The sequence below is a fragment of the Peromyscus maniculatus genome, chromosome 3 (assembly GCF_049852395.1).
Source record: "Peromyscus maniculatus bairdii isolate BWxNUB_F1_BW_parent chromosome 3, HU_Pman_BW_mat_3.1, whole genome shotgun sequence".
NCBI classification, from domain to species: Eukaryota; Metazoa; Chordata; class Mammalia; order Rodentia; family Cricetidae; genus Peromyscus; species Peromyscus maniculatus.
In genome coordinates, this window is record NC_134854.1 from 4905179 (window position 1) to 4920619 (window position 15441).

At 38.5% G+C, this 15441-nt stretch overlaps 1 protein-coding gene and 1 pseudogene across 4 annotated transcripts in view; one reads left to right on the forward strand and one right to left on the reverse strand.

The window, feature by feature from the left end:
• Ptprz1 (protein tyrosine phosphatase receptor type Z1) overlaps positions 1–15441 on the reverse strand; it is a 187150-nt gene that overhangs the window by 24649 nt on the left and 147060 nt on the right. For 2 of the 4 annotated variants that reach the window (XM_006988377.4, XM_006988378.4), the window contains exons 14-17: positions 14217–14308; positions 7092–7177; positions 4617–4637; positions 4329–4425 (exon numbers count right to left, since the gene is read on the reverse strand). In XM_006988377.4, coding sequence (XP_006988439.2) covers positions 4329–4425; positions 4617–4637; positions 7092–7177; positions 14217–14308 — 296 coding nt within the window. The remainder of the gene's footprint in view (positions 1–4328; positions 4426–4616; positions 4638–7091; positions 7178–14216; positions 14309–15441) is intronic. The other 2 variants (XM_016006859.3, XM_016006858.3) reach the window with 1 other exon arrangement.
• LOC102910903 (proline-rich nuclear receptor coactivator 2-like) lies at positions 1976–2563 on the forward strand (annotated as a pseudogene).

Consider the following 15441-nt stretch of genomic DNA (forward strand, 5'->3'; position numbering starts at 1 on the left):
TGCATGAGTCCCTTAGAAAGGGAGACAACATCTATGCCAACTACCGAAGAGAACATGATAATTAAAGGGAGGGATATGCAGACCTGTAGGCTAGACTCGAACCAGAATGTAAGGGACCTTGTGATTAGGATGCATGTACTTAGGAAGCCATCTAACCCTCACAGGAGAAAGGCCAGAAGTTTTTACATTTTTTCCCCCTTAGAGGGAGGAAGGAACATGAAGCCAGATTTCAAGATATGGAGAGGATACTTTGCAGGCTACCAAAAGAGAAACATACACAAACCCAGTCATAAAACCTTCCATCTACAATGCTGCCCTGCCTTTCAAAATACGCTATGGCAATGGTGGCACAAAGCTTGTGGGAGCAACCAATCAATGTCTGAATTGACCTAACGCCCACTCCATGAGATGGCACCCATACCAGACACTGCTTAGATGATTAAAAATCAGAGACTAGATAGCCCAGAGACCTATAGTAAAATCAAATAATACTGGTCTTTAAAGAAAAAAAAGAATTAGTGATAAAATGACTCCGAGTGGTATTCTACTATATTCACAGATCAGTGCCCTATTCAGTCGTCATGAAAGAAACTTCTTCCTGCAGCAGATGGGGGCAAATACAGAGACCCACCCCCCACAGGGCCAGACATCACAGACACAAGAGAAGAGAACATCCAGCTCAAAACGGGACATCTCCACCAAATCCTCCCCTTTAGTGCTCAAGGAATCCCATGGAAGAAGAGGCAGAAAGAGCATAAGAGCCAGAGGGGATGGAGGACACCAGGGGAGCACGTCCCTCTGAATCAGCCAAGTAAAGCTCCTATGAACTCACAGGGACTGAATTGGCAAGCACAGGGCTTTCACAGATTTGCATCAGGTCTCTGAGCACATATTATGGCTTTCAGTTTAGTGTTTTTATGGGACTCCTGAGTATGAACGAGTGGGTTTCTGACTCTTGTGCCTTCTCTTGGTCTCTTTTCCTTCTATTGGTTTGCCTTGTGTGATTTTTCTTTTTTTTTTTCTATTGTTTTCATTATTAAGAAATTTTCTATTCATTTTACATCAACCACAGATCCCCCTCCTCCCTCTTTCTGCCTCTCAGCCTTCTCCCACAACCCACCCCCTATTCCCACCTCCTCCAAGTCAAGGTATCCCAGGGGGAGTTAGCAGGACCTGGTACATTCAGCTGAAGCAGATCCAAGTCCCTCCCCCTGCACCAAGGCTGTGGCAAGGTGTCACACCTTAGGCACTGGGCTCCAAAAAGCCGGCTCATGCACCAGGGACCCATCCCGAGCCCCATAGGACTGGATTAGGCCCTGTGCAAACTCAATGTCATGGTTTTTGCTTTATTTTATTCTGTTTTATTTTGTTATGTTTTGTTCTTACCTCTTAGAAACCTGTTTTTTTTTTTTTTTTCCTTTAAAGATTTATTTATTTATTATGTATACAGCATGTATGACTGCAGGCCAGAAGAGGGCACCAGATCTCATCACAGATGGTGGTGGGCCACCATTTGGTTGCTGGGAATTGAACTCAGGACCTCTGGAAGAGCAGCCAGTGCTCTTATCCTCTGAGCCATCGCTGTAGCCCAGCCTGTTATTTTCTAATGAGAGACAGATGGGAGTGAAGATGGGAGGAACAAGTGCTATAACAAGAGTGAAGAAAGATGGAGACAGAAGGAAGATAGAAACAAAACTGCGCATTTTGTCAGTAAAGGCAGGAGAAGGTTGGTGGAAGATGGAACTGTGGTGTGTGACTCGCTTGTGGGCAGTGTGTGATCCGTGCATCGTTTCTCCCTGGGAAGGGAGAGAGGTTTGGGGACCGAGAGGGAGTCGTCCCCTGCAGCTGCCAACTCGACGTCCCTAGGACTTCTCTCAAACTTGTGTGCTGAGGAGACTGGATGTTGGCCTCAGCGCCTAGGCTGAAATCAGCAGATTGGCTCATGAAAACTTATGTACTGAGACAAATGAAAGGATCTAGCAGGAAGCAACATCTCTTATCCTGGGCTTGGCAGCAAGAAAGAGGACGAGGAGTGGAGATCCTGCAATCTGAAAAGCAGACTGAAAGGTGACAGAGAAGCTGAAGATGAGAGGTGGAGAGAGGGATAACATTCCAGCCCCTCAATCTAGAAATGTTAGTAAGAACCAACAACAGCACAACAGACAGAAGACCAAGGATCGGAATTCCCAGATGAAGATCGTTCATAAGAAAAAAGGAAGAGGACATGGGTACGCTCCATTGGCAGCTGCGTGGCAGGCCATGCAGAATGGGGGAAACAACAAGAGCCTTTCTAACAACCCAAACTGGAATGCTAGCTTATCAAGACCGAGCTTGCTTTTTAAGTCTCAGGTTAACCAGAACTATGCCGGAGACAAATTTAGTGAACCACCATCATCAAGGTGTTCTCCCCAAGCCACCAAGCCACTGGGTTTCTGGTTCATTGAACCCTTCAGATAAGGAAATAATGACATTTCAACTTAAAACCCCACTTAAAGTATAGGTTTAAAATCCTAAGTACTAATTTTAAATTCATTGATGTTCATATGTAGCCATCAGTTGATTTGACTTTAGGGAATTTTTATAGAAGTGCTAGTTTACAAGTATAAGCAGACATTTGATTTATGTCCTGTGTGCACTATATTATAATAGTGTAGGGATAATTTAACTAATTCTGCTTCATAGTTTTGCTAACTAAATTCAAGCTTAGATTTTGGGAACAGTAATCAACTTTGTTGTCTAGCAGGAAAACGGGGGCGGGGGGGGGGGGGGAAATCAAATAATAAGCATTTAGCTAAGATATACAAAGACTCCAAACCAGGTGCACAGTTCAGTTAAATGTTCTAGGGACACCCAAACCATAATATCATGGGCATCTTATAAAATAGCTGCATCTTAAGTTGTACAGTGGTAAATGTATAAAGAGCAATTGGAGCTTATTAGAATGAGGCCAAGTAGATAGCCCAAAATTTCTTAAATGCAGTGGATAGGCATTTATACACTAAACCTTTTCCAAAAACAAATACTGAATAGCTTTCCAATGACGTTTTTCTTCGCTAGCATCTTCCATAGCTACTGAGGTGACCTGGCCTCACGCCTACAAAGCTTGCTTGAAGCAGGGAGTCAGTTGTGTGTGTGAAAATTAAATACATAGGGAAGAAAAGAGCCATGTAAATACATGTAATGAGCTTGTAGCATATGTAAAGCTTTCCTGGCCTTTATTCTACAAAAAGAGACTATTTTTAGTGTGAATTTGCTGAATATAAGACCATGAACTGTTTTTTATACTATGGCCTTATTTTAAAGGTCTCCAGTTTTTAAAGATTGCCCTTGTGCTTAAGTGCCAGTGCATCGATGTAACTGATGTGATTGTGACCCATACAAAGTCAATTTATTGTATTGAGTTTTAATAATGAAAGGCTATAAGCTTTTCCTGTTTTTAAAAAGAGATGTAAGATGCAGCATAAGATTCTCTCCCTGACCTTTTTAAACCCAAAGACTCATTTTGGCTTTATCAAATCCTGCAAGTAGCTGATGATTAAGTGTGACCCAGGATTATTTATGCAAAGTAATCTTTAGCACGTTTAACCCCAAGAGCAAGTTACTTTTCAGTGCTTATAAGCAAAGTAGCCAATTTGTATTTCCTCAATGAAGTTCAGACCAGATACCGCCCAAACCAAATACTGAGTATCCTAAGGGACAAGTTCATAAAATTATGATCTGATTTTGAAGCATGAAATTCAGAAATAAAACTTTTTTTCCTCCCCCGCACCAAAAAAAGAAAAAAAAAAAAGAAATAAAACCGAGTTAAGGATGGAAGAGCCAATGCTGCTCAAGGATGAGGGAAAATGCAGCTAAGAAAACATCAGAGGGAGGAATGAAAAGAATCTTTAGCAGATCCCTTGCCAAGCCCAGGAAGAATTCCAAGAAAGGGTGAAAGCAAGTGCAGGTAGGAGCAGAAAGAGGAGGTCAAGAGAAGCTCAGCAGGTTCGTAACTTCATTAAGAGCAAGTGGATCCTAAGAAGTCAGACTGTAGTCTACAAACAATGGCTGAAACCTCAGTTAGAGAAATACAGTCTATGGGGCTTGAGGAAAGGACTGGATTAAATTTGGAGCTCCTTGTGTATGAAGGAAACCCATGCCATGGATGGCAGCATGTGCTGACGTGACCTTAGTGTAATGCTAGTATTAGCAGGCAGAAAATTCTCTCCCTGATCACATAGGCCTTGTAACACCCCCACTGAGGTCCATCGGCAAATGATGTGAGGACATCAGTCAAAACAGGACAGCACTGATGATGTTGCAGTCAGCTGAGTAAAGAACGTACTTACAAGCTACAATATTGACGTATCTGTTCTTGTGCTTGTTGTCTGGATGATTGGAGCTGTCTGCTGTAATACCTAAGTCAACAGTACAGCTCTGTACTTCCTGGAAAAAAAGTGGCATGCAAAACATTTTAACATGAATTCTTTCAAAACAAGTGCCTTTAAATATATGGGAGACAAAACAAATAAAATAGTCTAGCAAAAAAATGTATACATATACACATATACATGTACATATTTATATGTTACAACTACTTCTTGGCTAAAAGAAAATGCAGTGAAATAATGCCTTACCTGGTAAAACTCTTTCAGTGTCTAATGAGGAAATGAATGCCAAAAAAGTAAAGAAATCAAATTCCACAGCACACGACAAATGAGAAAAGAAAGTGTTCATATTAGGTTTACAATGGAAAACTATGATCATGCAATAAATACATTTGTCACATACTAAACACAACAGAATGTTTCAAACAGTTGCATGCAAATCAAAACGCCTAATAATTTGGAATCTAATTATGCAAATGAAAAAAACAACATGTTTAAATGGGGATGCCGGTATAATATGATGAGTATTGAAAATGCAAATAACAACCATATATCCCATAGCCCATTTTGTCATAATAATTGGATTTGCTAATGTACAAATATAGTTTGAATTGACCTTAATAGCACTATTTGAAACGCTGAATTAGTGATACATTTTTTGAGTTATTTTATGGAATAAACAGCTTCCTATTAGGTGGTTTATAACAGATTTAGGGTTGTCAAAACATTAAATAATCCCAGAAGAGTTTAATCACAGACACTGTCATTTTGAAACAAAATTTTAAAAAGCTTTGTATAGATTTAACTAGTAGAACAGTTTTAAAAAAAACTTCAATGGGCACAGAAAAGTTTGGCTAACTTTCTATTAAAATGGATTAAAGATTTCTCCAGAAGTATTTCCTATCTAAACACATCAGTTTAGAATTTATAAATATATAAGACTGAGATAATAAAATGAAAGTCTTCTAATTGTTGAGAAAATATAACCCAAATATGAATCTAACCCCCAGCAAATGCTCCAACCCCACTATAAAAGTACCTAAAGGCCATTCAGACATTCTGAATGACTAAAAATGACCTAATATAAGAACCACTTAAAAGGTATAGCATTGTTGGTTATTAAGCTAATTATTAAGTTAGTTAAAAGTTTTCTTAAATCAGACTGAGTGAAAAGCAATGGGATTAAGAGAAAAATTTGAGTACAAGTATGGTTATTATATTAAATTATTATGGACTCTTGAATAATTTCAGGATGGCTTGACAGGTGTGAATCAACAGCTAGCCTTTAGACAAACGCTGTCAGCAACTTTAACTATAAATCATTTATTTTTTGGTTAGGGTTTGCTTTTGTACATGTGGAAAGTCAACCATCTTTTGCCCATTTTTCCCTGATGAGTGAAACTCTGTTTGATGGTAGCCTGATGGTTTCTGCCAGTGGATGGAGCAGGTGACTTAAACATCACATTTAACATGGAAGCAATACTGGACTCCCAGTAACCTCTAGCTTATAGTGAGAGAGCAAATTTGACACTTTAAACATGAGACTCTTTATCTTATACCACATTTCACTTCCATTCTTTTGAAGGCTTTCTAATCTGTGGTATTTCCCTTCCCTAACTATGTCTTGACTGGCAGGACTCCTGGGAAGTCTTGTTGGGTGTAAGAAGTTGTTGGGTATGCAGAGAGTAGATCAAAGGACAGCCAATCCTGTTATCAGGGCCAGAGCTCCACACCTCTAAAGAGAGAGTCCTAAGGAGTGTTGGGGAGGTGGTGAGTGAGCAAGAGATATAAAGGCAATATAGAGTGAGGTGCTTCCTAACCTGGGTGACAGGGTGCCTGGGAGTGGGCGCTGACAACTGCTTACTTGATGCTAAGGTTATTGGAAAGGAGATGAGATTTCAAACCAGAAACCTGGGTTTGAATCCCAGTTTTGCTATTTATCAGTTGTTGATGTCTACAAAGGTTGATTGAATCAATTGTATAAGCCCATATAATAAAACACAACTCCTAGAGTTGAATGAAGGTTGACTATGAAGCCCCTGGTTAGAAACCTGTAACCCTCAGAAATGGCAACTCATAGTATGTGTGGTCCTTCTTGTTTAACCTGGGACTCATGACTCCTTATTTTGAGAAGTATGCTTAAGAGATAGGGCAGTGGGCCTGATACATTTGCAGTAAATTTCTCCACCTCTTCTAAAAGTACTTAACATTGCCATTAGAAATGTTTTCATTGATTACAAAGTTCGAATAATTTTAGAAATATGTTTTCTTGGAAAGTGGATGTGATTTTACTTTGCAACGTTTCTGAGTTTGTGTTGACGTAGATGTCATACTTACAGTTAAGGATTTGTATTCAGTTTTGCTAAGAATCATCAAGTTTAGTAGTTTAGTATAATTTATGTAATTTTGAAAATAAAAATGAATCATTGTTACTAATTTAGGTATTAAGAAAAGGATGTTAGCAACCTGTACTTAGTGGGAAAGGATTCACATTTATGTTTGTTTCTTCTACTAGCCACGCTTGCTTTTAAAACAGAAAGCCGATTTTCTAAGTTATTTAGTAACTAAAACACACCTCCTAAGCACATATGCAATTATGGAACCAATATCATATTTTTTCCAGAAATGCATTTTCAATGTATTTACATCATGAAGTAGCTTCCTGCTTAACCTTTGAAATTTACTACATTTGATATTATTAAAACAGACACACTGAAATCATACCTCAAATTCCTCAGTGAACCCATTACTTGCATGTAAGTCTGCAACATGTTTTGGAAAGTGCTTTATTGGAATTGCTCCAATATCATCTGAGTAAATAAAAAGAAAAAACAAACAAACACATTAGAAAGAATAACAGTAGAAATTACTGTTTCTTCCATTTACAAGGTATCATCTAAAATAATTTCAGAATTCAACGATGATAATTCTAACTAAATTGCAAGCTACAATGACCAACTTTATATATACTTACTATAGAATTAGATTTGATTAAAATTTTCTTTTTCATATATACTTTAAATAGAAACTAATTTCTTTTCAATGTTAATTTACAAATAATACTAAAAACCATACTTCTTACCAATGTATTCATCTTATTTTAGACAATTTTGTTTAATATGAGTAAAGACTGCATGTAAATTCTGACAAAAAAGATGTAGAAATAATATATTATTTTAATTATTTATTTTTATTTATGGTTTCAGTATACAAAAGCTGGCCTTAAGCTTGTTATATTGTGCTGGCTGGATTTAAAATTGCCATTGTCCTGCCTCAGTCTCCCAAGGTATTGTACCACAACCCCCAGCCATATTTTCAATATGTTATAGTACAATTACAGTTGTATAAAGTTACATAGCTCAATATCTTATAATCAATAATTATGTGTTTATACTTGAAAATATTTCTTCCCTCTATACGTAACAAAAAGCATTTATATGAAGAGTATTCATCAAAGATAAAGTAACTGAAAATTTAAAAATCTTTGGAATTTTATTCTGTAAAGTTTCAAGGATATTAACTTGAAAATACACCACATAAATAAGTTGTGGATCTGTTAAAACTTATTTTTGAAAGAGCCAAATTATTTTAATAGTCCTGTATTTTCCTTTCCTTTCTCAGAAAGATTTTCTGAGATTAAATATAGTAGCTGACAGTACACAATTTTTTTTTTCTCTAACAAGGGAACATCAAACACATTTCATTAGAGATAGTTATTTACATTAACAGATGTTCAATATTTAGGCCTTCTAAAAATTTTAAGCTTCATTTAATAAAGAATTTCTTGATTAAAAAAATTGGAATCCATCTGTTCTCCCTCGTAGATGAGTGGACCTGAATACTAACATTGAATTAGTCAGCGAAGCTTGAGAAGCAACTGTGTGTCATTTCACCCTGACACCCCTAGGAAGATCTTGCCTGCAAGTAGCATGTATAATTAGGTAAGGAAACAAAGGATTTCTCACACCTAAGTCATTAGTGCCTATAAAAGTCCTTCAGACCCACAGGTCCTCCATGCCCAGCCATCCCAGCACTACAGGTACACCCAAGTACTTTGGTCTACAAGTGGGACTAGAATATTTTCACTTTCTCATTTCACATGAAGAGTAAATACTCGGATGACCACGAGTGAATGTTCCTGAGTAAGAAGGAGGAGTCGCCTCTCGCTACAGCTCTTCTGACATCCATAAAGCGGGGTTTGGGAATTCTTTGACAAGTGCTAGATTTTGAATGACTGTGTCTTTTTGATGATTACATACCATACAGAACTCTGGCTAACACTAGAGCTAATCTGAATGCCCACAATAATGGGGGTATGCAGAGGAGATGTTTGGAAGCAAAGGGAATCACAATTCTATAGACAACTGAGAACTTTCAGTCTCAAGATGCTAAAAGTGTGAAAGAGCTAATGCTGTACTGAGGTAAGTTTGGTCTTAATATCCGCTGGAAGAACAGAAGGCAATTCTATGTGTAGAAAAAACAAAATACAATAGCGTATATGCATATTAGTGTAAAGACAAAATGTAAAGAGAACAATTCTTTTTTTTATATTTTGTTAATGGGATCTCAGCAAATAAAACCATGTAGAACCTAGGTCTCTGGCAGCAATTTGTTTAAAATAAGACTTGTAGCTGGGCAGTGGTGGTGCTTGGGAGGCAGAGGCAGAGTCGGGAGAAGTTCTGTGAGTTCAAGGCTAGCCTGGTCTACAAAACAAGTACCAGGACAGCCAGAGCTACATGGAAAACCCTATCTTGAAAAGCCAAACCAAACCAAAGCAAACCAACCAACCAAACCAAACAAAAACAAATCTAACCAACCAACCAAACAAACAAACAACCAAACACAGAAACATGGCTTATATAAAATGACCACGTCGAAGCCTCTTTTCTTGTTCTGGTTTAAACTTCGTCATCGTCTTGTCTTCTATCTGCTTATACTTCTTCCTCAGCCCATATATTTCAAAAAAATAATACAAATTCCCTTTCTTTCTTTTTTTAAAAATATTTTTCTGTTATTTTTTGAGAGTATAATATAATTAATAATTCCTCCCCTTTCCTCCTTTTAAATCCTTCCATGTATACTCCTTTCAAATTCGTGACCTCTTTAATTGTTTTTGTTGTTGTTGTGTGTTTGTGTTCTTAAACACATAAATACAACTTGTCCAGAATGTATAGTTTTTGTATTTGTGTGTATATATATATATATATATTATTGTGTATATATATGTGTATATGTGTGTGTGTACAAATAGTATACAATAGTATAGCATATATAGTATATGTGCATGTATACACACACACACACACACACAAACACACACACATGTTTTCAGGGTTGACTACTGGTAGGATAATGCACTTCCCTGGGGAAGACAATTTTCTAGGTTTCAACATTTCTTAGTTGCTTGTACTTATTTTTGTGGGGCTGAGGCCCCATGAGCCTCCCATCATCCATGTTAGCATGTCTATTGTTGTTGCCCTTGTACAGCTCATGCTTAAGTAGTCATGTAGTTAAGAGACTACACCCAGTCTCACCAACATGACTGGGTGTAGCTTCTGACATTTCTTGGAGACACAGTCTCACAACAAACTTCCTGTTCCTCTGGCTCTTATACTCGTTTTACCACCTCTTACACGATGATCCCCACATCTTTGGTGCCAGAATCATGTTGTAGACCTATCAGTTTGAACTGGGCTCACAACTCGGCATTTTGACCAGTTGTGATTTTCTTTAATGGTCTCCATCTGCTGCAAAGAGAAGTTTTTTTTGATGGGGGTGAGGATTACATTCATCTGGCTAGGCTCTGGAGAAAGATGTGTCCCCTTTTTCTTATCCCTTTGTATTCTGAGAAGTTATAATGTATAATATGATCACATAAGTGGCTGTGATTTTGCCTACAGGGAAAACTCTAGAGTCAGGAAGTATTTGCATCAAAATGATCTTACTTTTTTAATGTTGTTGTCCATGTAAATCCTGATAAAACAGACAATGTTCTCTTAAATATTCATCATTCAAATAATGGAAATCTTCAAACAACTGTACATTTTAGATATTCCTGCCCCTTTTAGTACTACCACCACTGTTTTATGAGGTTTATTTGTTTGTTTTTTGGTGTTGGGGCTTATGTGTACCCCTATATTAAGGAACTTTTTTCACATAAACACTTATGATCAGAGAGAATCTGTCCTGGTAAATTTTATGTCAACTAGACACAAGCTAGAGTCATTGGGAAGAGAGAGACCTGAGCACTGGGAAAATGTTTCCATATCATTATATACAAGTCTGTTGGTGCATTTTCTTGATTATTGATTGATATGAGAGATCCCAGCTCACTGTGGATGGTACAACCCCTGGGATGGTGGTCCTGAGTCATATAAGAAAGCAGGCTGAATAATCCATGAGGAGCAATCCAGTAAGTGATATTCCTCATGGCTTCTTCTTCAGTTCCTGCCTACAGATTCCTGCCTTGACTTCACACAGTGATGACTATTGCCTGGAAGTGTAAGATGAGATTTAGATTTGTTTGTTTGTTTGTTTTTCTTTTTTCTTTTTTTTTTTTTTTTGGTTTTTCGAGACAGGGTTTCTCTGTGTAGCTTTGCGCCTTTCCTGGAACTCGCTTTGGAGACCAGGCTGGCCTCGAACTCACAGAGATCCGCCTGCCTCTGCCTCCCGAGTGCTGGGATTAAAGGCGTGCGCCACCACCTTTGTTTTTCTTAATAGGGTTTCTCAGTGTAGCCCTGGCTGTCCTGGAACTAGCTCTGTAGATCAGTCTGGCCTCGAACTCATGGATCTTCCTGCCTCTGCCTCCTGAGTGCTGGGGGATTAAAGGCATGCATCACCACCACCCAGCTTGGACGTGTAAGATGAAATAAACCTCTACCTTCACAAGCTGCTTTTGGTCATAGTGTTTCATCACTGCAATAGAAACCCCAACTAAAAAAGAATTGGTTCATGAGATTACTATGACAGATGTGACCAAGTTTAGGGGAGGCTTGGGAAGAGCTTTGGAACTTTGGGCTAGAAGAGCTATTGAGTATTGAGAGCTTAGTGAGGTATTATGGGAACGTGGATGGTCATGCTGAGAGCAGTTTAGACAATGGAGGCCTAGCTTGTGAAGTTTCAGAGGGAAATTTGAGAGTGCCTTAAAGAATGTTTAATATTTTGAATTAAGAATCTGGCCGGGCGGTGGTGGCGCACGCCTTTAATCCCAGCACTCGGGAGGCAGAGCCAGGCGGATCTCTGTGAGTTCAAGGCCAGCCTGGGCTACCAAGTGAGTTCCAGGAAAGGCGCAAAGCTACACAGAGAAACCCTGTCTCGAAAAACCAAAAAAAAAAAAAAAAAAAAAAAAAGAATCTGTAGTTCTGGTCATCTCAGGGTGGAACACTGGCTGTGATTAAGAAGAGACTGGTATCACTAAGGCAAACATCTGGTAAGTGTTTCCTTGGGTCAACAGACAGAAGTTGTAGTTCAGAATGGGCCTAGGCTGTATTTTTGCTGGCATCCTAACTTGTTAATACGTAAGAGTATCCTAGGTGGTACTGGTTTTGAAGAAATGAAGGAATCATGAAGAGAATTTGAGGCTTGTCACCGTGAGGGGCCAGATGAAGGTGTAGCCTCAATTGCATTGAAATCCTAAGGATTGAAAAGGTCATGAAGAGAAGCCAAAGCTTGGTACCATATGGCAGGGTCAGAGTTCCTGAAGAGAGCCCAGGAGAGGCTACAGGTGAAGGTGTAGCCCAGGTATAGCAGAGACCCTAGCACTGTGGAGATGCCATTACCATGAGATGACCTCCAAGGACAGCATCTGGTGTGGAGCGGAGCCATCCTGAAACTTCAAGACAAGTTGCACATGCTGTGGATGGCAGAGCCAGAGAAGTGGAGCTGCCTAGGTCCTTTGGAGCCCAGAAGAGCATGAGTCCCAGAAGTCTGACACTGAGCTTTATATTGTGAGACTTTGGTTTTACCTTGATCTGATTCTGTGTCCTGACTCTTCCTTTCTGAAATGAGAAGAATGTAACTCCTACTCCTACTTAATTTTCCGGGAGCCTATAGTTATAAGACTTCAGAATTTTAGAGCTATTTTGGGTATTTTAGAGAGGCTTTGAACTTTTAAACTTCAAAGAGTGGTGTGTAACAATCTTTGTACACACTAAATATATATTACTCTCATTGGTTAATAAAGAGCTGACTGGCCTATAGCTGGGCAGGAAGAGATTGGGCAGACGAGCCAGACTAGAAGGACACTGGGAAGAAGAAGGGTGGAGTCTGAGGCGTTTTGAGCCAGATGCCATGAGATGCAGATTGAGCAGGATGGGAAATACATACATGAGGTAAATGAGCCTTGGGGCAGCAAATAGATGAATAGAAATAGGTTAATTTAAGTTACAAGAGGTAGCTGAAAATGAGCCTAAGCTATCACCTGAGCATTTATAATTAATATTAAGTCTCTGTGTGGTTATTTGGGAATTGACTGGCAGGATGAAAAACTCCACCTACAAAAGAGAGACAGAACTTTTAAAGTGTTTGAGCTTTTAAAGACTGTGGAAATTTTAAAAGTTGGAATGTCTAATATTGTCATTAATAAATATAATATATATTAATATGAACATGACATCTTAGAGCCAACAATAAAAGAAATGTTATCATTTGATAGTTACATCTTTGTATGTCAAGTTGAAAAGGGGGCAATTGGCCTGGTTAGTTTTATGGTATTTTGACTTAAACTAGAATTACTTGGGAAGTGGAACTCTAGATTGAGAAAATGCCTCCCTAAGATTAGACAAGTCTGTTGGTCATTTTAATGATTGAAGTGAGAGAGCCCAGGCCACTGTGGGCGGTGCCAACTTTGTGTAGGTGGGTCTGAGTTGTATAAGAAAACAGGCTGAGAAATCCATGAAGCTTGTAAGTGATGTTGTTCCATGGCCTCTGGTTCAGTTCTTGCCTTCACATTCCTGCCTTGAGTTCTTGCTTTGACCTGAGGATTGTGAAATGAAATAAACCCTTTCCTTCCCAAGTTGCTCTTGATCATGGTGTTTTATCATAGCAATAGAAACACTAATTACTACAGGAACTCAATTTTAGCCTTATTTTTGTTTTCTCTTGTCCACATTTATTTCTTTGAGTTAGTCTGACCATTTTTGCTTAGGTTTCCTCTACAGCAGTGGAAATGAGTTAAAGCATTATTGTACTGATTTTTTGTCTACTTGACACAAATGTGTCACCTGGGATGACAAAACTTCTGCCTCCATCAGACTGTCCTTTGGGTGTGTCTATGGGGTATTTTTCTAAACTAATCATTGATCTGAGAGAACCCACCCCACTATGGGCAGTACCACCCCTAAGCAGATGGTCCTGGGTTATACGAAAAAGCAAAATGAGCAAGCCATGGAGAGCAAGCCAGGGAGTGGCATTCTTCCATGTTCTCTGTTCCAATCCTGCCTCCAGGTTACTGAGTTGGATAATGTCATGACTTCCCCCAGTGATGAACTATAAACTGTAAGCTGAAATACCACCCCCCAAGTTGTTTTCTGTCATGGTTTTTAATCCCAACAACAGAAACCCAACTAGGATAATTATTTTTAATTAATATTAATTGTTAATAATGTTTTTCTACATATTATACCAGAACAACTATAAATTATTTTGACATATAATCCATTTGAAATGAATGACAACAGTTTATAAGACCAGGAGCCTGACACATGATATAACACTTATCTTAGTAACACAAATATTTCCTCATCTGCATTATAGATATTTGCAAACTAGTCCACTAAAGGCCAACCTTCCCACATCATTCTTTTCATTCAGTATAAACCAGCCGCTCATAATCACACTCTAAGTCATTACCTGAAATTGGAAAGATGGGTGTTGGTGGTGTAGATATTACTCGAGGGGATGTATTGTCTTCTAAATAAAAGTGTGCAGTCTGGAAGCATTTTCTAGAAAGAAAGAAAGAACACATAAGAGGATGGCATCTAAGCTTCTTGAAAATTATGATGGAAATTTCTAGCTTACAACAAAAGTGGACGCATGACCAGAAGAATAACTATTGAATTCATATCTGTTTTCCTAAGGCAGATATACTAAAGAATTTCATGTCATCTGAGTTTATCTCACTTTTACCGGCACCAGATGCAAAAGAGTGGGAAGGTACCTGACAAGCTGAAAGCAGAGGTAGCATTTGAAGGGGCACTGGGTACCAAATGACACTCTGCAGATGCAGGAAACATCAGTGTCTTAGGCATTCTCCTATATTGGCATATACCTAGGTGTCTTGCCAACTTGGCAGGACATGGGTTGGAAGTAAAGGAAGTCCCTACAGTACATTCTTTAAACCATGTTCTCTGGGACATATTCAGCGGGTATGAAAAGCTATGTCTATATAGAAATGGAATTCCATTACGGCATCACTTTGAGGAATAAAGAAAGCAGCTTTTACTGTACAATAATGCAGCAGTGATGATACTTAAGGATAATGAACACAGAAGCAAAACCAGAGGTGATTTTATTTCTGACAGATGCTAGTCCCGTTGATGAGCATTTGGAGAATGAATATATTTAGAATCAATGACAATTGTGACCTACAATGTCACCTGCATCTATTTTCATTCAGATAATAAGAGTAACATCTGGTGAGAGCACACTACAAAGTACCGAGCAGAGTCAAGACACAACTGCTGCTATAGACAATAAAGCATGCCATCCCTTCATTTAAGAAATTTAGGTAATTAAAACTGCTAATGACTCTTTTTTGATGTGTGTTATTTTATTTAAATTACTCACTAATGCTTGAGCTTCAACAGAAATATCTCTCTAAAGGAAAATGTTAATATTATTTTCCATTTTAAAGCTTTAAGCTACGTATTATTTATCCTAATGAGCTTTAACATGACATTTGTTCTTACTCAGTGACCTCCTAAATCTAAGGATTTGTCTAGTAAATCAGTTCCCTGGATACAGTTCTTGAATGGCCTCCCACTGTTATTAGAATCATATTTTTATCTTAGCAAGGTCTGAAAGGCCCTAGCTTCCACCAGTCTTTGTCACTTCACCACTGAAGACCCCTCCACCC